Raw genomic sequence first — 24,466 nt, forward strand, 5'->3', positions numbered from 1 at the left:
TTCTGTTCGTGACCGATTGTCACCGCTTTACGTTGGCGCTCCTCCTGAAGACTCCGATCGCCTGTCGATTTCAAACCAGACTAAGGGAGACTGTGTCGATCATAAAACGTTCTGCAATCGTTCCTTCGTACTCGTGCCCATTCCCGTCACCGCGTCCACCGCCACTCTTATCTTGGTTATTTTATTTCCCTGAGCTGCGCTTTCGTGACACGCTCTTCTTTCACTATCCTCGCTTAACTTTCGCTTTCGATCACTCCACCTTCTAATCCTACTTCCCTTCCTAGATGGTTCTTCTAATAATCCAACGAGAAACATATAAAATGCATCTATTACCTAGAACGAGATCTTTTTGTTTTTTTAAGACTACATTGCTCGTCGCAACTATTTATTCTATTAATATGTTTAGAGATTATACTAAAATCGATAGCGATCGCTTTCGCATCGAGAAAAGTACAACGCAAGAACGAGCCAAGAGAAAGCCTTTTCGATTCGCTTGGCGTTATATGTTTGCAACCATATTTTTTTCGAAAAAGTAAAAACGTCATTTTATTCGTGCGTGATAGCAACTTCGAACGCTGCTCGGACGCAAAGCAGACTTGTCGTTAGTTGCAAGGTTTTCCACGAGAGGTCGTTCATCGTTTACGCACTGTCTTAGCGCAATACATGAACGAAAATGAAAATTCATTTCGCTACAAGATGGCGTGCGTGTACGTTTTGTTTTCAGAACTTTTGGAGTGTTAGGTTATGTGGCAACGAATTATCGTTCAGTGTACACACGTTAAATTTCGCGAACTTTCTCTTAAATTCAATCACTGAATTATCAAGATAAAAGGAAAGTAACGAATTACATCTGTAATTGTTCTGCTTGTTCTCCCTTTCGAACTGAGGTAATGGACAGAATAGGTATAAACGGAAATGTACGATAGATATTATTTTGCGACCAGTTCCAAAGGATTTAGCAGAAGATGCTTCAGACGCTACGCGAACGTTCGCAAAAACGCAAGAAGTTGCTCGCTCAAACGGTGAGAACTATTCAAACGTAGTATCATGACTTTGAGGTTGTGATCGCAAACAAGAGTTTGTGAATGGTACGAATTCGTTTCTTCCATGTAGTTAGGTGTTTCGAGTGTAGACGAGTTACGGCAAATTCTTGGAACGGATGTGGACGATACGCAGAAGAAAAAATTGAAATCGGTATCAGAGAAATCGGAGAACGGAGTGAAAGATTTAAAAGGTGAGACAGCTCCGACCGACGAAATCGTTTACAAAGACTCGTCGACGTTTCTAAAGGTAGGCGAGTTTGTATTCATAACCAAGCAACTATCTGTTTCCATTTTCGACTACGAATTTATTTTTTAAGGGAACGCAATCGTCGAATCCGCATAATGACTACTGTCAACATTTCATCGACACGGGTCAACGACCTCAAAATTTCATTAGGGACGTGGGTCTGGCAGACAGATTCGAGGAATACCCGAAACTGCGGGAGTTGATCAAGTTGAAAGACGATTTAATTGCCGAAACCGCAACACCACCCATGTACCTAAAAACCGACCTGCTTACGTACAATTTGAAGGAACTGAATTGCAAGTTCGATGTAATTTTGATCGAACCTCCTTTGGAGGAATACCAACGCACCTGCGGTGCTACAAACGTGCAACTTTGGAATTGGGATCAGGTGAGTAGAGATTATAAAACGTACCTCTTCTCTACTCGTAACGCCTTTATTAAAAACAATCTATATTCGTAGATAATGGAATTGGATATCGGCGAGGTAGCGGCCAATCGGAGCTTCGTGTTCCTGTGGTGCGGTAGTAGCGATGGACTAGATATGGGACGTTTCTGTCTTCGGAAATGGGGTTTTAGACGATGCGAAGACATATGCTGGATTCGCACCAACATTAATAACCCGGGGCACAGTAAAAACCTGGACAGCAAGGCCGTACTTCAGAGAACCAAAGAGCACTGCCTAATGGGTATCAAGGGGACCGTCAGACGATCCACTGATGGAGATTTCATTCATGCAAACGTCGATATTGATTTGATCATTTCGGAGGAGCCCGAATATGGTTCTATAGAAAAGCCTGTCGAGATTTTTCATATAATCGAACACTTCTGTCTCGGCAGACGACGGTAAGCAAGAAAGGCATGTACATACGTATCAGTGCGTTCAACTCATTCAGCTAATCAACAATATTTCTCAAACTACATAGACTGCATTTGTTTGGTCGAGACAGTACTATTCGACCAGGGTGGCTTACTGTAGGCCCTGAGCTAACCAACACGAATTTCAACGCAGACCTCTATACCAGTTACTTTGCCAACGGTCAAATCACCACTGGTTGTACAGAACGTATCGAAGCTCTCAGACCAAAGTCTCCACCGCCAAAGGGAAAAGTGGCTGGTCGAGGTAGAGGCGGTTTTACTCGGGGACGTGGTAGAGGAAGGTAAAACGGTCCACCATCGATGATCGTTTTAAATCCTTTCTTTACATATTGTAATGATCAAATACACCACACGTTGCCAGAACGTTGACAACCAGATCACCACATCTCTTCCGTTAAAGGATTCGATATCACGTGAAGAAAACTTGTACCTTTGTATTGTACGATAATTTGTTTTACATATTGTGTTATAGCGTATTTTGAATACATCGCGCTACCGAATATTCCAATTCTCTTCAATTACATGTAAATATATATAATCACGCAACGAATTAGTTAACGCGCGAATGATATCGAATTATCGGGCATTTCTCTCACACCCTGACTTATAATTTAGAGTCGAATATCACGATGTTTCTAATAATATACACCGCATTACGTGTAAATACTTTATCCATTTGCTTCCTATTTGGAATATTTTGTAACGCAAACCAATATACAACATGTTTGAAATAAAGTCCAATGTCGAATCGATGGTCACCGAGAATATCAATGCTTTATGTCTACTTATGCGTGTGGGTCGCTTAACAATATATCAATCATTCACCGGCACAATTAGCCGAGAGTTTCTAAATTTTCGTCTAATTGCTTAAGAACGATTATACAAATCTTAGCATCTTAAGTATACGCATTCTTAAAAAGCAAACGCGATTATTTCGAAACGTTTGAGATCCGGTCATATTACTTTGTACTTTGTGTCTTGAGAATATTGAAATTTCTATAAATACAACTTACTATATAGTTAACTACATTTAGAACTTTTATACGATCCACGGAAACTTACGAACATACTTCTTGGCCCCAGTAAAGCTTCCGGTAGTATAGAATACGTATTCGATAAATGGTTCGCATTTTCTCGCATCTGAAACTTTCCACGAACTTTAAACGTGACGAAGAGGAACCAATCATGCTTGACGACAATCGATTTACGACGCTTTTAAATTATAGATTTCATGGAATAACATCCTTTGATTTTCATCGCTGACGCATCGCCAAAAGTTTACGAAACGTTCGTTTCATAATCATTCGTATAACTTCTAAATCTACGTACGATTACTATGCTCGGCGAGTACAATGAATTAAAGAATGGAATTGTCTCGGCAATAAAAAATATAGAATACTGGATGTGCTTACCGATTCGGTTCATTGAACGTCCGAGAGAAAGAAAAGCTTGCGAAACCAAAATTATCGTTTGAATAAAATCACGAAAAGAAGAAGATGACAAATTCATTGCCTTGAAACAATGATCGTCGATATGCGTAAAAATATCGAACGACGAACCTTGCGGTCAACGCGAGTATAAAATATATTTCTTTCTAGCTAATTACATATTGTCGTCGATATAAAATATACGAGAAACGAGTATCTACAAATTAAAATTCATCAACGGTACGATCGGTCGTCGAAAGTATAAATTAGAAGGTGTTTAATCGTCCGAGTTAAGAAACGCGTCTTTTTTTTTTTTTTTTTCACGCAGTCTTCCATACAGCGATTCGCTGGAAATGATCACATTTTTTTCTTTTCCCAAAAATGCCGTGTAAGCGAAGAGAACTATCTTACACATGGTAAAAGTGATTAGACAGAAAAAGAGAGAGAGAGAGAGAGAGAGAACGAGAAAAAGAAAGAAACGCAATTTTTTTTTTTGAAATTCTACCAGCTATTAAGAAGAATACGAATATATATATATATATATTTATAGCGATGAACTGGCAGGCACAGGCAGAACTCGTTGGTATCGACTGATCGATTCGTTCGTGAGCAAACGATGAGTCGCAGTGAAGTGGACCGTTTTTGAGAGTAGAGTTTAGTTCTGATCGGTCTCCATCGGATCGGTCTACAGTTTCAAAGTCACAAATAGGTCGACTCCCCTGTAAGCAGAGTCAATGTGAATTACGTGGAAAGTTGACTTGTTAGCATATATATATACATAGTTAACGAAACGCAAAACGCAAAATCGCGTCGAGCAAATGCGTACCTGTATAAAAGAATTTAAATTTCTGCGAATGCGAGTGGCAAGGATCTCGGTTTTCTCCGTTTCCTACTTTATGCAGGGTGTTTCCTAGCGTATTTCATAAGAACAAACAAAAATCATCGTTAAAACAGTAAACTCGCACTACGTTTACAAAAGTTCGAAAAGGAAGAACAAAGAAAAGTAAAAGAGATGTGGAAAAATGAAACGAACAAAATAGAGAGGAACAACGTGTTGTTTGATCGCGTCCTCCGATGCTCGATAACCTTTCTTTTTTTTTTTTTTTTTTTTTTTTTAAATGATCGAAAATATTGGAGGGGACGATATGTGGAGAGTTGTATTCGTATATAATATCACAGAAAAAAATAATGCATCTTATTTATATTTTGAACATTCCGCATGAATCATATAAAAGTTAGTTTTAAGAGATATCACTTATAAAACGATATTCATGAGCTTCGTATGAGAAAAAATATGTCCGAGAAGCGTGTACGTTACAAGAAGTAACAATATGGTACATACGTATGCCATAATTATTGGTACGTAAAAACGTATTTAGTAAGTTTACCTTCTTCGTTACTTTTAGAGGGTAAAAAACTGAGGTATCGCAACGATTGCTAGCGAGTCGACGTTAGTTCAGTGAACTACAGATGCGATTAAAATAGTTCGAGCGAGGTAAATTTACTAATTCGTTCGAGGTAATCCAAAACTCGCTACCTGATAACACGAATAAGTATTTCATTCGCTCTTGCGCTGTTTTCGATCATTGCACGCACACACGCACGCATTCTCTCTCTCTCTCTCTCTCTCTCTCTCTCTTTCTCTCTCTTCTCCTCCTTTTCTCTCCTCCCTCCCTTCCTCTCTTCCATTTTATCAACCATCAAATTTAATTTCGATGACAAAAAGAAAACCAAACATAGAAATAAAGATAGATTCTGAGACGCGGGATCAGAATTTATTCGATAAACGAGAATGAGCTTTTTTCTCGATGCATTCTCTTCGACATACGTGAATCGCGTATCAACGTATTTATCGTGCCATAACTAATTTTATGCAAATTTCATAAGTTTACGGTACTTATATCAACGAACGGAAAGATGCACCAGCGAACGATAACGAACGACCGCATTTTTTTGACTTAACCGTGCGCGCGTATTCCTATTCGTATTCGTAATCTTGTCTAAGGCTCGTGGCTAAAATCTATGCGAACGATCAACTCGGCAAGTTGGCAAAAGAGAGAAAGCGTCGATGTAAACACGCGAAATTTCAACATACTAATACATTTCGTTAAAAGGAATAAGTTTTTGCAATATCATCTCTTGTTGCACATACGGACTCGGTCGATTTTCAATTTTCTTCCGTAGCGCGCGTGCGACTTGTCCGGTCTGCGTATCGGTCTGAGCGTATACATAATGGAAAAGTTCGTACAAACGAACAAAACGAAGATACAATTAACAGCGAAATTAGAAGAAATGCCAGTTGGAACGATGCATGACGCGACTCTATTTGTCATCATCGTTTTTAATTGCATCGAGTTACGAACTATCGTATCGCAACGTACAAGCTATGAGTTAGGAAAGGACGGCGTCAGAAACGATTCTTGTTGCGTTCTCTAAATTCATTTGTATCCTTTGCATATTCGATCAAATGGACGTTTCTCATCCAAAAGCTTAAAGAATTCGCGTATTGTGCGAGCGCTAAGGAAACAACGATACCTTTTATTCGAACAAAATTTCGCGAAAAATTTCGATCTACATCGAACGTTACTACGGTCGCAGGCGTGTACCAACTTTTTAAACGCATCGCGAACATCGTAACGTTACAATGTGATCTTTTTTTCTTTCTTTCTTTTTTAGCCGTAACACAGAGCAGAACCGCATAGCTTCCGAGTCCGACATCTATGGTTTTTCTGTCTTTCTTTTTTCTCAATTTTGCTTTTTCTTCAGACCATGTAAACGAACAGCGATCAGAAACATTCGTAGAACATCCGATGAGTCGGTGTAGAATCTATTCGACGATATCGTCGTAACGATTTATCGATTAACGTCGTATCGCCTTCTACTTTCGAAAAGAATAAAAACTGCGAACCCTACACCGAATAGATTCGTTTATACAATTCTACTTTTCACGGCGCAATTCGCAAACTTTTCATAAATACCCTTAGCTTAGGTAAAAGCAAAAATGTTTATGCGCGCCGTGATCACGAGTCGAAGCGAAACATTGCACGGCCAGATTTTTCATGACTATGTAATACTTGGACGACTCACGCACGATACATTCTACATCGCTCGTCTATTTTCCTTTTGTTACGCTCTTTTCCTCATTTTTATTCTTTTTTGCGCATATACATAAGTATCTGTGATCGCAAAATTCGTCAGATAAGATCATTCGATATACATATTCCTTTCGGTAGATTTGTCATAGTGAAACAAGTTTTGCTAAATTATAGCGATTGCAATAGAAAAACATAAAGTTACGTGTTTAGCTAATGTGGTGATACAACGTGTATCGATTCGATCGTCTTTACAGAGGGAAAACAAAGTTAATACACAAGTACGATAAACGTCGTCGTTATCGAACGAAGAGCAAGCGACATCCTCGGCGTTGTGGTTACCGATGTTAGAGTTCTCGTGAATATTGGTGATGCTGATGTTCTTCTTGTCCTTACCATTCTTGTTGCTGTATTTATTGACTTACAATTTATTAACGTTACGAAAATAATCTTGCTTTTTTTTTTTACAGCATTATTCTTCCATCTGGATTCATAATCTATATAAACACACTTTCTTTCTCAGCCTATAAGACCGACGCGGCTATTTCTTCAAACACCAGCCATTGTCTCGTATTCGCGAGAATGCGCAGTTTCACCGACAAAACGAGATAAGCGTTACACAAGCCGCATTATGTATCTTTAATACGCTGAGCATGGAACTTCTCTTTACCATTTACATCGATTCTTTTTTTTTATAACGTTTAGGCTTTCCACTCTTCTTTTTCATTTTCTTCTTCCTTTTACTTCTACCTTTCAGATTTTGTTCAGAGAACTTCCAGCTCGTTGATAATAAATATAAAATACATGGTTTAAAAAAAACATTCGTTTATATTTATGCTTGGTGTTTGGAAATAAATTCCAATGGAATTCTACGGTCAAACATATTCAACGAAAAGAAAGAATATGTGTGTAGCACGAGCCAAACTGATGCGCATTCGTCAAAGAAGTTAAGAAAGAAAGAAAGCGACATATTTTTGAGACACGAATCTTTGAGATACGAAACAAAATTTCGGTACTGATATAAACGTTCTCTTTGGCTTGTTGAAACTAATATGCGTCGTCTAACAACACTTTACATGTCGTTAAAAGGACACGATCGTTTGTTCGAGCGTAACATTCCAATCGAGCGTACATCTTCGATAATAAAGATGATAGTCGAATTTCTAATGTCCGCATGTGAATATGCGAGAGACAGCAATGTCGAAGAGTGTAGAGGGATGACTGGCGATGAACTCACAAAACATCTATCATTCCTCCGTCTGATAGAAGGCGGTATCGTCCAACACGCTGGTCCATGTCCACTAAGGGTGAACAGACATATAGAGAGGCAGTTGGTCAATATTGTGTATTTCAATTCTTAGATCGAATCTATATCTAAATACGGTGCGGTGCGGTGGAGGACAAAGTGAGCTCACTACCAAAATATCTATATATTTCTCTTCTTCTTCTCTTATCCACATTTCTTTTTAAGTAAATTTCTCTCTCACTCCCACTCTCTCTTTCTTCCTTTCTTCCTTTTTATTCTTTTTGTTCGCGCGCACATTCTTCCAAAGATTCACGTTTCTCGTCATCTTTTATCGACAATAAACGCGCACGATAGAGTAAACGTGTTAGTGATTAACGATTGAACAGATCACCCAACACACGTACCCACACCGTATTAAATTTATACAAAAAAGATTTAACGCGCGATAACGAGACAACAGCACGTAGCATTATATTCGGACATGCGAAAGAAAAGGGGAAATTACAAAGCTGTATCCATTAAATCACATTAAAATACTATATAGCATTCTCCAAAGACCAAAACGCTCTTAAAGATCGTGTAAACGGAAGAAAAAATAACATGCAAGATAACAAGATAACTTCTACGGAGCAAACCAAATGGAGAAATTTTCATGATCGACATTTGATACAATTTTGAATGCTGTACAGGCATAACGTGATCTATAAAGCTCAAATTTTGTATTTGGCAGAAGCACATTCTGATACATTCGCATGACACGCTGCCAATATACAAAATGCTACATTTCTGTCTTGTGCAACAAATATTTCACGCTATGCAAAGAAAAATGATGTATAATTATTATATAAAATACTATTCGTCGTTACAGCGGCATACATTAAAAGGCAAAAGAATTTGTATATCCATATTCAAATACGGTCTCATGAAGGGTCAAGTATGTTACACTCTTCTGCCAAATTATTAGTTTAGAATGTGCTTCGGATACGTACAATGTTTGAGTCCAATCAATGAGCCAAGCGCTTCATAATCCTCCCGTAAATAAGGAACTACAAGGAGAAAGCGTTACAAACGATGTACATATTTTATTTTTTATAAATAGAAAGGAGAAGTAGTACATAGATAAATATAAAAGGGTAGGGAACCATAAGCAAGTATGTAATGAACAAAATTTTTTGTAGTAGGAGTTTTAAAGTAAAGTTTGCATATTACAGAGAATCGGAAGACGTAAGTATATAGAAAGTTCTAAAAGTGTACTATTTAAAACTGCAATGCATGTGTAACAGCATCCATAAACTATTTGTTACAGGAATACATTTGAGATATAAATATACGTTTATACGCTTAAAAATCGCTAATATTTTGTTTGAAATATTAACAATAATAATAATAATAATAATAATAATAATAATAATAATAATAATAATAGTAGTAGTAGTAGTAGTAGTAGTAGTAGTAGTAGTAGTAGTGGTAGTAGTAGTAGTAGTAGTAGTAGTAGTAGTAGTAGTAGTAGTAACAGTAGTCGTAATAGTAGTAGCGGTAGTAGCAGTAATAGTAGTAGCAGTAGTGATGGTAGTGGTCGTAGTGGTAATAGCGGTAATAGTAATAACAGTAGTAGTAGTAGTAACAGTAGTAGCAGTAGTAACAGTAGTAGTAGTGGTAGTAGTAGTAGTAGTGATGGTGACAGTAGTAGTAATAATAGTAATAGGAATAAAATAATGATAATAATAATGATGTCTCTGATGGTGGTATTAAAATAACGATAAAACAGCAGTAGCAGTTGCAGTATTAAAGATAATAATAATAATGATGATGATGATGATGATAATGATAATGAATCAAAGTAACAGAAGTAGAAGTGAAAGTGATAATAGCAGTAGTGGTAGTAGTAGTAGTAGTAGTAGTAGCGATAGTAGTAGTAGCAGTAGCAGTAGCAGTAGCAGTAGCAGTAGCAGTAGCAGTAGTAGTAGTAGTAGTAGTAGTAGTAGTAGTAGTAGTGGTGGTGGTAGTGGTGGTGGTAGTAGTAGCAGTAGTAGCAGTAGTGGTAGTAGTAGTAGTAGTAGTTGTAGTGGTAGTAGTAGTAGTAGTAGTAGTAGTAGTAGTAGTAGTAATAGTAGTAGTAGTAGTAGTAGTAGTAGTATAATAATAACAACAACAACAACGATAATAATAATAACAACAACAACAACGATAATAATAATAACAATATTAACTAATGATAATAATAGTAATAATTAATAATAAGAGTACATACAAAGATATAGCAATGATATAATTAATAATCATAAGTATAATAGTATCACAAAATAATCATTACAGAATATGTAATAGAGATGTACCAATTTCACGAATTAAAAATATTACAGACATCCGATAACTATGGTTATTATTAACTACCAACATGCAGTGATACAAAAATCAGTGTAAAATTACAATGTATCAAGGTTTTGATATAATATTCCTAAACATACACCAAAAAACAAGATAAAATTTTGAATATTTGCATTCTAAATATTAAAAATTGCCAGGCTTCATCTATCTTTTGCATACTCATGCATGACACGATAAATATAATGTTAATCATGAAAATTATTAAACATGTACAAGTACTACAATCTATAAGAACAATTCAGAGAGGAACTACATATTGACAAACGATGAAATTTTCAAAGAATGACAATCATCCGAATATCTAATCCCTGGTGGTTAGAGAATTGTTCAATTATAATAATATTAACTACGTATTTACAAAACTAACATATATAAAAGTCTAAAATCACCGTATATTAACAGCTTCAAAGATATCTTTCTATTTATACGTATTAACTATTCATAATCAGAATTCCATGTTGTTTGATACTTTGTGTACCTCTATTATGCTTTTCTCGATAATGTAATTATATTATTAACAACAATCACATATAAGTTTCACCGAAATATTCGTAAGTTTTCTGTTTTACTCTAATAAGACCTTATGAATTTTTACATAGTCGTATCATACGTAGAGATTTTAATTCATCACATGTTCAAATGCGTAAGTGATCGAAAGAAAAATGGATCATTTTCTAAATAATAATAAATTTCATAATTTCTGATCGTGTTCAATTTTTTTTACAACTTAAAAAAGAGAAACGGGAGAAAAAGAAAACAGGAAGAAAAAGAAAAAAAGAAATGTGAGAAAAACTCTTCTCACACTTGATAATGAGCAGACAGATGAAAAATTGCAGATTAATGATAACAATTAAGTGAAACACGCGAATGTGTGTGATTGAACATAAAGAAAGATCGTTGCGGTTTTGACGCGAGTAAATTTAGAGGTAATAGGTAAGTAGGAAATGAAAACGGAGCGAATAGAGTCTCATAAGGAAACTTTGTGTACGTATCAAGTCACAACTTTCAATACTAATTTATTTATCGACAATTTATTGCTACCTAACAGTATGCGTATCCGCTTCGTAATCATATCCATATACGCTTGAATTATGACTGCGTAGCTGTACGAAAATCTGTAAAACCTATATTTATATACACAACACACACACACACACATATATATATATGTATGTATATGTATATCTAATAGAAAAATAATTAATTAGTAAAATCAGTATTAGATCGTTTTCAAATTCATTTTGCAATGTATGCAATTCTTTCTTTGAATGCCATTTCGCAAGTCTTATTCTCGTAAATTTATTACGACATGTATATATTTAATTTGTATGTAACTATTATTATTCGTTCCACAAATCTGTAACTCAATGCACAATTTCCGAATCGATATTCGATACGGACGACATTTCAATGGTTGCACTATAATTCAACAAACGTAAAATATCAGTTTTAAGACCGCTTCTTTAAAACTGAATTTTACGAGGTTTCGCTAAATATTTCTGTGTACATTTGTCGCGAATTTTTCGTGTAACTTTGTACCCATAAAAAAAAAAATAATAATAATAATTTAAAAAACAGCAAACGAATAGAAAGAAAAAATAATAAAACACTTCTCTCAAATTACATGTAATTATGTAAAAGAAAGAAGTTAATATCCTTAAGGTAACATTATTCGATTAGGTAATTTTTGAATATTTGCACACGATATAATCCTAGTACCGCAGTAACAAAGATTCACACACGATAATTTGCTCGATAGAACACGATAACATAATTGAAATTAGATGTATCTTGTCATCGATATGAAAATCGTGTTTGCAAGATATCAAGAATTACAACTTTAAAAAATTGCACAGCCTGTTAATCTATAACATATTTCTATTACAAAATTGAAAGAATTAAATTTTCTGTACATTTGTTATCTTACAAATTTTGGCTACAACCTTCTACTCAAATCTATGCGAATTAGTTTTGCTATTTCCAAAATGTTAACGATCATCACATTGTATAAGGCAATCAGGATACATTTAAGTTATTTATCTGTTTCATAATGCCACGTCGAATACAAGTACAAACGGTAAAATGTTACGATTACAAATTGTCGCGCTTCTTACTCCCGTACTTATTGCATTAGTCAATTATTTTCTATAAGTTGGCTTTGTCATACAATTACAAAACAAATACTAGTTTCGTACATAGTACGTGATTACATAATTGCATAAACGCAAAAGACGGCACTTTCTCTTCAACACTAAGAATTCTCTTATTTGTTTGTTTGTGTGTATGTGCGTGAGCACGCGTGCGCGCGTGTGCGTATGTACATATGTATATTCACACACATACATCAAATTTTACTACTTTACTTCAGACAGTTAAAATAAACAATCATCGAAACAAAATACTTCAGGAAATCTAATGAAAAATAGATGGAACGTACATGGTAGTCATAATAGAGATTAATTTTTTTTTCAATAATTTTTAATAATAAATATCCAATAATTTCTATTCAGAAAAAAAGATCGTAATCTTGAATCTTGAATACTGAAACATCTTAATATTTTGCAAACAATATCTGCTATGCAAAAATATACAATATCTTAATTTGCAGTTCTTTTATTTCGGGACATTCGATGGAATCTACTTAGTATCGACTATCTCAGATATATTATCAATATCAAAAGCATTTGTTAGATGTAGAATCAATAACTTTGATTAATTATAACTTTAGAACTACAACAAAACATTAAACATTCATTCGATAAATGTTATCTTACCGAAGGAATAGTATCGAAATATTCTGATATTCTACTGATTTCATAAAAATTCTCTACCAAAGTATTTTTTAAGTCTTCTTATCTTTCGAAACTGATCAGCCTAAATCTTTCTATAGACACATATTATTGTTCATTATCAGAGGATATTAGATAAAATCGATGCATTTAAGAACTTATCGAATGCTAATTTTTCATGCTAGCATAACAAAAAGAAACTAATAGCACGACCTGGTTTCACATAAAGTCATTGTAAAGCTCGAATGCCAGTTCAGAGAACTCAGCGTTTAAGTACAAGATACGATAAATATATGTATATATACATATGTACGTGTATATACATATACAAATATATATTTCTTTTTATGTGTCTAACGTGGCCGAACGTATGAGAGCTGAAGAACGTTTCACATTGCCAGTGCTTTGCCGATGACTACTTCTACTTTTATCCCCATGCGAGAGTAAACCTTTTGCAGTTTCTCTGAGACTAGCTCTTTGGTGGATACTAACGTGTGTACGGCTACTGCTGTGTGTAAGAGGATGGTGATTCACCACCAGAGATGCAGAAGACTCACCAGATTCCCCATCTTCATCTCCCGTCGTATCACCAGTTGTGTCGCATTCACTGCTATCCGCTTCGCTTGATTCGCTCGGGGTATCTTGTCCTCCCATTCCTATTTGTATACCCTCTCCTGTTCTATTTGTTGTCGCTGATACGCTTTGCGATATATTACCACCCATCCGATGCATAAATAAGCTAACCTACAACAACGTTCAATCAGTTAGAATAAAATGATTGTTCGTAGAATAAAATTCGGATGAATATAATATACATATAAAACGCGACAAATGTGTGTGATTAATTTACTCATCAAATGTGATCAATTATATGTACTTACTTTAAAATCAGCGCTATACACTTTGTGATGTTTATCCTTGTGTGCGTCATCCAGACCCCATTTATCTATACTTAAAACAAGAGTAGGTGGCATAGGTCCGAGACTAGCTAAGGATCCGGCTCTGGGTTTCATGTGCGACATAACCACTGGTAATTCCATAGTTGCACCATCGCAACTCAATGCCCTAGTTGAACGCTCAACTGGTAACTCTCCATTATCGTATTCAGGCGATAAGTAGTCTCGTACGAAGAATGTATTGAACCAAAAATGAAACAATTTTTCCTAGGTACGGAGCGAACGAATTGATTAAGTATGTTATGAGAAATTATGAATCTCATTAATTTTATCTGAATATGTACCTTTCGCTTCATTTTTGGTCTATTAAAGAAATCCACTCGTATATCTCCCGTCAATGCTATGCTGTGTTTTAAAGGGATGCTGACTGTGCGCATTCCTTTTCGTACTTCTACTATATCAGAGCTAAATATTTTTTTCTTAGATTCCGATATTACGCAATGCAAATCTAAAATACAAAAACTCTATGTAATCATATTTTGCATCTAATTTTTTCAATGTATCCTCAGTAGCTCATTATTCTTACATCCTTGACCTCCATGAAAAATAGGTGCTGGATCCAATTGTATTTTTCGTAACAACAATGTAACTGGTTGATAATCTAGTCCTTCTTGTACAAGAGTAGCATAATAATCCACATACCTCCTCTGTGAAGGTATTGTTACCCCCTTCCTAAATAATAAACAATATTAATAAAACAATTCTCAAATAAGAGTTCATACATAAGAAGAACAAAAGATAATATAATCACCTATCGTGTGTTCTTTTAGTTCCATAGTAATTAAGGGCTTCTGTGGCAGTGGGAAATTGTTTAGTATGAAGAAGGTAACAACACACCATTACACCCGTCCGACCTTTACCAGCCTTACAGTGTACGACAGCTACATTTTCTTGATGACGAGAAAGCCATTCGTGCACGTCTTCGCAAAATGGTCTGATTTGATCCAACATTGGTGGATTATGATCATCAAACGCATATGTAGCTACCCTTTGTTTAAATTTCTTAAAATCATAAGATCTCTCTGAACATCTGAAAGATATAATTGGTTTAAAATTTATTTCTTGATCCTTTGATAAAATAAACAAAAATAAGCATAAAAGAGTGTTTGAAATGCTTACAGATTGTAAATCTTATAATGATCTTTATGCCTAGATTCCAACAGTTTAACAACATCATCTATGTGATTCCTATACACTCCTTCTAACTTTTCAGCTGGAAAACCCATTGCTATTAAGTTATCTCTTATATCTGTTGTTAACACACCATGGTTAAGGAATGTAGAAACAAAAATATCAATACATATCGAGAAATTATGCTGATAATTGTGAAAAAAGGATACATGTGAGATCAAGGTCAAAGCCATCTTCTGTGAAACGCCTACGACGTTTGCTCACCATTCCCTTGATACGGTTGGTCATCTTCATATTACTGATAGTGTTGGACATACTTGGCTGACTGAATTTTAAATCCCCTCCCTCAGTTCCAATAATTTCAGTCTCCACTTCTTCTTGATAACAAAATGACAAGATTGCCCATGACCATTGCTAGAGAAAAATGACAAAATTTTGGTGCTAGACTGTTAATTATAATTATAACAGATGTAACATATGTATATACATCCATACATTTGATTCGTATCTTTAGAACAAAATTAAGAAATGCATTATACAAACATTGACAAGTAATACAAAAATCAAGATGACGGAATACAAAAAAAGGATAAAAGATAAACCTATATTTCAATTTGAACGTAAATGGTAGATATAGAACCGTTAATAACATACTCGTATAAATACTGTGAACTTAATCTTCATACAATCGTTGACAAAATCAGAAGTACAGTCAATAAAAAGCATTTTCAGAGTTTTACAAAGTAACGATTATAGTCTCATGTTTTTTATGATAAATTAAAATCGTACATGAATGCGGTAAGAAAAACTGACACTTGGAACATGGCGAAAAAGAAAGAAAAGAAATGATAAACGATAAACATTCGCGATTTATGGTCATTTGGTTACAAGTTCGTTATCAAAAGAACATTACTCGCAAGAAAACGCCGTGTAGAAGCGTCGATGAAAAGTTAGGTTAAGCACCGTTTATAATACATCACAGAGGCCACTTAACACCGCGGTACATTTTCACGCCAGTTTCACCGATACATTGTCCATCTTCTCTTTAATTTAATGTTCACATATCGTTTATAGGAGACTTGCATCAGATTTTAAAGAAATCGTTCGAGATACCATATTACTTTTGAAAAGTAAAAAAACAATCTTTTCTCGCATGTAACGTAAAATTCACTCCAGTCCTTTCGGAGCATGTTCAACTACGATCTAGCGGCACTCCCAGTTACGGTGAATTTCTAAAGAATAAAGTTAGCATCGATAAAAATCTCTCGAGTGCTCCATGGAATCCGTTGATCTAATTGCTTTATAATCGACAAGTTTTGTCTAATCACACCAATAAACGTATAAACTGGTTCAGAAGTTTCCGTTCACAGAAGAATCACGTTTTGGTGGCGTAATCGTGTCATCGTGTCAAAGTAGTAATATGAACTCAAACCACATTCTATCACGAAAATAAAGTGGTTTTTGGACAAAGAATTTATACAGATGTAATAAACGCACATATTCATGAATACGACCGTGAGGAACAACACAATGTCTATGTTGCATCCTCAATTTGCCAACATGGATAGACACGCACACGCGATACGGACACTCACCACTAACGCATAAGATCATGCATCGCGATTGTTGCGGAATGGTTGTCCACTCTGCGAACGAACCGTCGTGATGTTACGCAGGATTTTACAGACGATCGTACCGGAATCCGATTGAAATCGTCGTTTTTTCTTTCCTCTTTATCTCCATCTTTTCGTTAAATCGTTAACGAAGGTCAGGCGGAAAAATGAAGAAAAAGTCCAACTTAATTAACGAACAGAAGTTTTCTTTGTAACATCCATTTTAAACACAGTTTACATCTTATGTGAAATGTAAAATCTCCCTCAGCCACCTTTGTCACTAGAAGCGCCATTCACAACGACGCGTTCATATCGCGTTTACTTGCGCTTCTCCCTGCAATGCTTGATAACAGCATTTATGTACCTTTTCTTTTAAGAAAATATTCTCCTTTCTCGTCTATTCTCGGCGTTTCACCGGTATTACTGCCGTATCTTACCGAAAGAAGAAGAAAGGAACAGGGTAAAGGTTCACAGAGGCTTTGTCATCCTAGAAGTTTCATCCCGGAAACTTTTGCTGCTCTTCTCTGAAATACTCCGTCGGTATCCTTTTTTTTGCGCATGCGTTTTTTCTATTCCTTCTTTTTTTTTTTTATTTTTATGCTTCCTTTTTATCAAATATTTCTATTAAACTACAAAGATTATTTCTCTAAACATTTTATAAATGCCGATTCCTTACACTTAAAATCGTATTTTATTAGTACTATTAATTTTTTCTTCGTTGTATTACAAATGCTGATTAAAAGTTATTGTAATTTTTAACCAAATGCCATATAGAAATACATAGAAACAAACTATTTAATATATGAAACTATAATTCTTTTCTTTTTTATTTCATAAATTTGCATTATCTTTCACAAAAAATTATTTTCGAACAGTGTTAACTTTTCTATACACGTACTGTCAAGTTCGTTCATAGTCTCAATCTCAAGTTTAAATTATTTGTGCATTAGATATAATAATTTCTTTATCGCTGCTAATTTTGTTTTTATCAATTGCGAAGACGCGATTAATAGTAATATTCGAAATATCTGCTTATTTATGAACGAGTATTATGAATTCTTATCTGTACACTGATAAATACAAAAGTTTATACATTTAAGTAACAATTAATTAACAAATTAATTTACATAACAATAATCAAGATATATCCATATTGATTACTTTCTTATATTAATCGAAATCACGTATATACACTTAAATGCACTTGTCCTTACACACATTTAGAAATTACTTTCGAAAAAAAATCGCGGACATATTTAGAAACCAGTATGATTAATTTTAATTCACTAACTAATAAAAAAGAAATTAAAATCGAATTAAATTAAAATGGCAAAATATAAATGTTGAAAGATTCAGTGACTTTTAATCAAATTGCGTGTGAAGAAAGTAGAGGCTTTTTTACATCATCTTCGTATCATAAACCTTATTAAACCAATGTGTTGTATACAGCATAATAATTTAAATTATACTCAAATTTTTTCTTCTTGAAATATATAAGTTAGTAATTTTATCAAACGTCATTTTATATTATATACATGTTTATGCATATATACATTCTTCTTTCACGCGCTCCATTCCTTTTAGTGTAATTATTTACCAATTATAAAATTTTTCAGTAAGGCAGAAATTTTTTTACACACATTTGGATATTTGAAAAAGAGAAATATTACTATAAAATTGTTTCCCTAACTTTTTTTTTTTAAATAAAAGAATTTTAAAGTAGATTGATATATTATAATATCTTGTTTAATCTATATCAAATTTAAGAGCACTAAGAGTACCCGTATGTATTTTAGATGTTCTTATTTTTCTGTATGATGTAAGAAGATCTTCCATTGTTATAGGTCGTACTGCATCATGATATTCCTCATCGTCAGTACTGGTAGTCCTTATGTCTCTGCAATACAAAAAAAAATTAATTATGCATTTTAATATCAACTTTTACAGATATTCTTAAAGTAATGATTAAACATAAATATTAACTGTGTATGAGTTCGCAAATAATCTCGAACACGATAAATAGACGCATTTCTGCAAAGTTCTTGCAGATCTGACCCAGAAAAGCCTTCTGTTATATTCGCCAGTTTTGCTATATCCACATTATCAGCTACTGGTTCATGATTTAAAATCAGTTCCAGGAGTTGCGTTCGTTGTTGCTCATTCTGAAATATATATCATTATATATATAAGAACTGTATGTTACATATGCAGTAAATATGCAATATTTCATACATGAATATGTGACATATATGCAAGAACACACGATTTTTTTTATCAATTTGTATAAATTTTATTTACTGGCAAACCAATGTGGAAAGTAGCTGGCATACGTCTAAGAATAGCTCTGTCTAAATCTTGTGGTCTATTAGTAGCACCCATTATTATAACAGTGCAAGAAGGATCTGTAATTAATCCATCCCAAAGAGACATAAATTGTGCCTTCATCATTGCCGTTGCTTCATGATCTTGTGAATTACGTGCTCTTAAAAATGAATCTATGAAAAAATCCACAGAATATTTTACAACATCGATGATAGTACAAAATACATTATGATACATTCTTCTTTCTCACCAACCTATCTCATCAATAAAGATTATACATGGTTGAAGTTTCACAGCTAATGAAAATACAGCTGCAGTTAATTTTTGACTTTCACCATACCATTTATCAGTTAGAATGCTTACATCTAAATTAATAAAACATGTTGTAGTCTCTTTAGCAGTTGCTTTGGCAATCATTGTTTTACCACAACCTGGTGGTCCATGCAACAACACACCCTAAAATTAAAATAAAGATTATAATATATAAATCATTTAACAATATAGAATCATATACCTTTGGTGCTTGTGTTAATTGAGAGTTTTCAAATAATTCCTTTCTTTGTATAGGTAATATTACAGTTTCCTTGAGTTCTTGTATAACATGTTCAAGGCCTGCAATATTTTCCCATGAAACTCGAATATCTTTAGGATCTACTATATGATTAGCTATTATCATTTCATAGTCTGACAACTGATCCATATCTACTGACCACAGTAGGTTATCAGTTTTGCCCAATTTTCGTATCTGTTCTTGTGCCTATAGAACATTTAAATCACAGTTTTTCATGGAAAATATATAAAAAATTAAGGTTATCTTTCTAATATATAGAGAACAAAGGTTATGTAAGACTTAATTTTCGAAAATATTAAATGATTAATGTATAACCTTTTTTTTGGCTTTTTTCTTTGCATTGTTTGTAGGATCAAGTTGATTCAGAATCCATTTCATACTGAAAAACCCAAAAGCCGCAATAAACGATATTCTTGCCACAAGTAGAAATATATCCGATCGCGTGTATCCAACTCCATCAATATTCATTGTATATGATAGTCTATTTCAATTTTAACAGCAAATTCTTTTGTCCGTGTAATAACTTCTAACCTTGTAATCGTGTAATAACTTCACCAATATCACATGCCACTTTAAACACTGATCAAACTTCGAACTTGAACATTTGCAAAGAAAAGAGTGGTTGTGTACAACAAAGCGAGAGAGAAGCACAAGGCATACGCAAATTATAAAAAAATCCAACAATTTTAATATAAAATTCCCCACAATTCACAATAATCAGAATTGCCAATATAGTGTGTCACTACTTGAAAGTCAATAGCTGCGGTCACAGTAATCAGATTTTGTTTATGTCTACTCTTTCGTCTCATTGGACAAACTATAGCAGAGCGGAAATGAAAGTGCTCTAGTGCTGCACCATGCGGACGATACTGAAAGGTGATCCATGTTAGCATATGCAGGAACCTATAAGTTACAGATCTGTTCTGTTTAATTCTACGCTACAAGAACCTATTAATTGTACGATTAGACGGAAAAGTTTATATCTACTTTTCTATTCAAAATAGACAAGTATGAGAATCACAAAAATCGCGTAATAATTAAATTAATTGTAAGCTGCCTAAGAAAGAGAAATTAATTGTTTACTATATTGTAGCGGCTAACTATGCTAACAAAGAAGAAATTGTCGTGTAAACGGCTAGCACGGTTTATGACTGAAAAACTATTTTTGAGAAAGCCATGATTTCCAAGAAAGAACATTCCATAAGGCATAATTCTTTAGAGTTTTTCAATACGGCCTCAATAGCAAATTGCTAGTGTCACAAACCCGTTTCGTTACCAACATCCCCTGGTAACAATACTCCCACCAAACGTGCTGCTGAAAATACGCGAAGTTTTCACGGAGAAAAAATAGTCAGATAGAGTAAAGTCTCCATTACATATAGATGTAACCATTTTCAGTAAAAATTAAATGTTAGAAGCTGACCTCATCATTATATTGAACATGTCTCTGATCTACCTTATAATATTTTTGTTAGAGAAAACAAGAGAATATTCCCTTTCCCTTATATTTTAATATGTTTTTCTATACACCATTCAGATTTAACATTAACTCGTAACACTCGGCATGTCAATTATATTGGCATGAATATTTTTTAAGGCACTTCGCCGGTTTTACAGTATAGAGCTGAGCGGAAGCGCTGTCCTTTCGTTTGAGAGCAGGCGAAAATTGTTATGTCGTTGAAGAAAGGGCCTCCACAAGATTGCGGGAAAACTCTTTGAGGGACTGCTGCTTTATGATGTACACGTCCCTCCAAAGACATCAGATCCGCCGCATATGACCCATGTTAGTAGAAACAATAAATAGATCTGAACCTTTCCAATGGGTGAGTCATGCATCATAATGATATAAATTATTTACTATTTATGATTGAAATTTGCTATCTGTTATTTATTTGTATATTTATTAAATTTATTTGTTTGTAAATTGGAATGTTTCATGATTAAATAGATACAAACTATTTTTCAGATGGTTAAATAATAGTAAAAAACAAGAAAATGTTTTAGATACGTTGAAAAACATAAATAAAATCATTAAATTTTAGTTTTCTGTCAAATATTAACAACCAAATATGTGCATTTTTCATCATTATGATACTAAGTGCTTAATGTTAATTGCGTATTTATTGTTTATTCTTTTTTTTTTATTCGTCATTCGAATAAATTTTGATTGCTAATTATAATAAGTATACAAACTGACAAGCAGAAACAATAGCGTAGCGATCGACCGATTGTGGTATGGACTAGGATGCGGTGAGGGTGTCACGTAAAATAAAAAGGAGATATCGAAGACGAAAAATAAAAGATAAAAATAAAGAAATAAAAAAAGAGAATTTATTTCTTAGCACTTGGTTTACACTAACTACAATTCACTTCTGAACTCTAGACGTGACTTTTCAAGACTGAAGCTCTTCCAACTACCTTCGGCGGAATCCGACTCCCCTTCTTTGTCATCCCTCAACATCCCCACTATCCACGCGTTTATTAGGAGTTCTCGATCATTCGGCGAAAGGACTGTTGGGATTTTGAGGGTTCGTTAGGCACTTCGCTTCAGCGACATACATTATCACCGAGTGCCGTGTCACGTAAAATAAAAAAGAACTTTTTTTTTTTGCAATACGCTTCCCGCCTCTAGGCATGACTGTTCAAGACTGCCTTGGATGATTTTAGGGAGAGTATTTAAATTCTTTTATTCGTGGGAATGGGAAAAGGCTTCGATCATATATTTCTGAGAACGGACAGAGTGACCGGATGTTATCCCGATGGTCACTTATGCTAAGGCGCTTGGAATTTCGCTATCTTATCGCTTTGTTTAGTCGGATTTCGTCTGTGACATTTCGTCTGTGACAGCCGCCACATCTTTATTTCCGTCATCAGCCAATCGGTTCCGAAGCGCTTGGTCCCCGATGCGGACTGAGATGTGGTTGATGTTACAGATGCCTGGCTTTTGGGTTACAAGGCGTTACAAGGACTTGGAGGGCCGTTGTGACATTGCCAAAAAATTGCTCACGAGACATTTCCATGGTAGTCCGTGCTAAATCGGCTTTGAAGGCACTCGAACATGACTTCAGTGGAAACGGTTCCATATATTTATATAAAACCAATTATTCAAGTAATTTTCCAGTTTAGCTTGCCTATGGGAACGGTTTCATATAAATACATTGAAGCAAATTGTTTCACGTTTGATTGTCAATGGATCTTTAGCTTAAGGCTTACATTTGTTTAATAGGTGATAAAAATAGACATAAACATGATATACCATAGCATACTAGCCCATTGTTCTTTCTCTTTTTCTCGTGTCATTACATATTGTTATTTATAATGTTAAGCATTTAAACAAAAGGCGGACTTTGGATATAATCTCAGGTAAGCAATCTATTAAGCACATCTGCGTTAAGTTATCAATCTCAATATGTATTATAATCATTTATAGATTAAATCTATAGATTAACATTCAGAGGATTAATAAGCTTTACTCGGTAATGAAAGTTAGATAGATAAAAATCAGAAAAAAATGTGTGATGACAAATCTTATCTACAGTTAGTTTATACTTCTGTTTTTCTCATTTTTATAAACGAATACGAAAGTAAAACAGATATATCGCGTTAGAAATATTACTCGCAAACTATCAACTACTAAAATTACTACTAAAATGAAATTTAGGTTTTCTTATAATAAAAATATAATATAATAAAAATAAATTTAATTTCAAATCTAAAAATTGTTAAATATATTGTGTATAAAGAATTTTATTAAAATTCTTGCATAATTGCACTAATCCATTATCGTTTGAAAGGAAGGATTTGCTTTTGTTCTCTAAAAAGAAATGTTATAAATGATTAATTTTTCATTCTCAGACAACTAAATTTAATCATTACGCGATTTTGTTATTCTCATACTTATCTATCTCAGATAGAAAAGTAGATATGAACTTTTCCGTAAAACCGTGCAATTAAATAGGTTATTCTAGCGTAGAACTAAATAGGCTCTTGTTTACCCTAGTGTGGAACCAATCAGGGTAGATCCCTAATATTGAAATTAAATAGATAGATTCTTGTATATGCTAGCGTGCAACCAAACAGGAAAGATTTCCTCTCTGACTATAGTTTCTAACTCATTGATTTCTAGCTAAGGTTGCCTACCTGAAATATATCCAGTTCAGTTTTTTTTTTTCACATAACTAGTAACTTTTGCTTAAACCAGCGAAATACTATTATTTGTTTTATATTTTTTCTGGAGTTTAATTACCGACCCTTTTTTAATTTCATTCTCTGTTATATGAAAAAATTTTACAAAATCTGCTTAATTCGAAATAAGATAGCAATATTGAATTCCGGGAATTCCCTTCAATACCTATCGACGTTCTGCTTTTTTAATTATATTTAAAAAAATATGAATTTGCATGAAAATTCGCAGTATAGTTACCAACTTTGATATCTAAAATATAACATCTGAAATTGCATTACAATCAATGTTATGTGTTTCTGACACTGCTAAAAATTAATAATTTTAATTTACTGTTTTGTCAAACCACCAGAAATATAAAAATTGAAATATAAATTTAATTGAGAAAATGTTAGTATAAAAATTAGATTTAATATTATTTACTTCGAATTGTTAATACTTGTTATTTTGTACAGTTTCTTAACATCAAAAGATAAAGTTGCAATAATGTTTATGGGTTCTGCTGTTACAACAAACCGTTTGAATAAAGAACATGTAGAAGAATTTACAGATTTTCATATTAAATATTCATTTTATTCCATT

At 34.0% G+C, this 24,466-nt stretch overlaps 3 protein-coding genes and 2 long non-coding RNA genes across 10 annotated transcripts; 3 read left to right on the forward strand and 2 right to left on the reverse strand.

The window, feature by feature from the left end:
* The first annotated feature begins 719 nt into the window (after positions 1 to 719).
* Mettl14 (methyltransferase like 14) lies at positions 720 to 2,931 on the forward strand. The gene is made up of 5 exons (XM_072001043.1): positions 720 to 1,022; positions 1,114 to 1,290; positions 1,361 to 1,678; positions 1,751 to 2,133; positions 2,214 to 2,931. The coding sequence occupies exons 1-5, from the start codon at positions 966 to 968 to the stop codon at positions 2,449 to 2,451; spliced, it is 1,173 nt and encodes a 390-aa protein (XP_071857144.1). The 5' UTR covers positions 720 to 965; the 3' UTR covers positions 2,452 to 2,931.
* On the reverse strand, positions 2,468 to 17,356 carry Pten (phosphatase and tensin-like protein). 6 transcript variants are annotated; one of them, XM_072001023.1, is made up of 10 exons: positions 16,693 to 17,166; positions 15,405 to 15,609; positions 15,184 to 15,313; positions 14,816 to 15,094; positions 14,591 to 14,736; positions 14,349 to 14,512; positions 13,990 to 14,271; positions 13,666 to 13,852; positions 4,420 to 4,503; positions 2,468 to 4,312 (listed from the first exon to the last, which is right to left on the reverse strand). In XM_072001023.1, the coding sequence occupies exons 1-10, from the start codon at positions 16,807 to 16,809 to the stop codon at positions 4,293 to 4,295; spliced, it is 1,614 nt and encodes a 537-aa protein (XP_071857124.1). In that variant the 5' UTR covers positions 16,810 to 17,166; the 3' UTR covers positions 2,468 to 4,292. The 6 variants fall into 6 exon arrangements, with proteins under 6 accessions (XP_071857124.1, XP_071857125.1, XP_071857128.1 ...); XM_072001024.1 differs by lacking the exons at positions 2,468 to 4,312; positions 4,420 to 4,503 and adding an exon at positions 4,776 to 7,986; XM_072001027.1 differs by lacking the exons at positions 2,468 to 4,312; positions 4,420 to 4,503; positions 16,693 to 17,166 and adding an exon at positions 17,173 to 17,356 and having other exon boundaries at positions 8,999 to 13,852.
* A 465-nt stretch (positions 17,357 to 17,821) lies between these two features.
* Positions 17,822 to 20,519, reverse strand: LOC139986028 (outer mitochondrial transmembrane helix translocase). The gene is made up of 6 exons (XM_072001044.1): positions 20,017 to 20,519; positions 19,645 to 19,887; positions 19,385 to 19,586; positions 19,107 to 19,303; positions 18,792 to 18,970; positions 17,822 to 18,705 (listed from the first exon to the last, which is right to left on the reverse strand). The coding sequence occupies exons 1-6, from the start codon at positions 20,167 to 20,169 to the stop codon at positions 18,555 to 18,557; spliced, it is 1,125 nt and encodes a 374-aa protein (XP_071857145.1). The 5' UTR covers positions 20,170 to 20,519; the 3' UTR covers positions 17,822 to 18,554.
* A 35-nt stretch (positions 20,520 to 20,554) lies between these two features.
* Positions 20,555 to 21,141, forward strand: LOC139986046 (uncharacterized). The gene is made up of 2 exons (XR_011799549.1): positions 20,555 to 20,709; positions 20,795 to 21,141. It is a non-coding gene; the product is annotated as an uncharacterized lncRNA (long non-coding RNA).
* A 72-nt stretch (positions 21,142 to 21,213) lies between these two features.
* On the forward strand, positions 21,214 to 21,742 carry LOC139986050 (uncharacterized). Its single transcript, XR_011799553.1, has 2 exons — positions 21,214 to 21,524; positions 21,668 to 21,742. It is a non-coding gene; the product is annotated as an uncharacterized lncRNA (long non-coding RNA).
* The last annotated feature ends 2,724 nt before the right edge of the window (positions 21,743 to 24,466 follow it).

Source organism: Bombus fervidus, chromosome 3 (assembly GCF_041682495.2).
Source record: "Bombus fervidus isolate BK054 chromosome 3, iyBomFerv1, whole genome shotgun sequence".
NCBI lineage: Eukaryota > Metazoa > Arthropoda > Insecta > Hymenoptera > Apidae > Bombus > Bombus fervidus.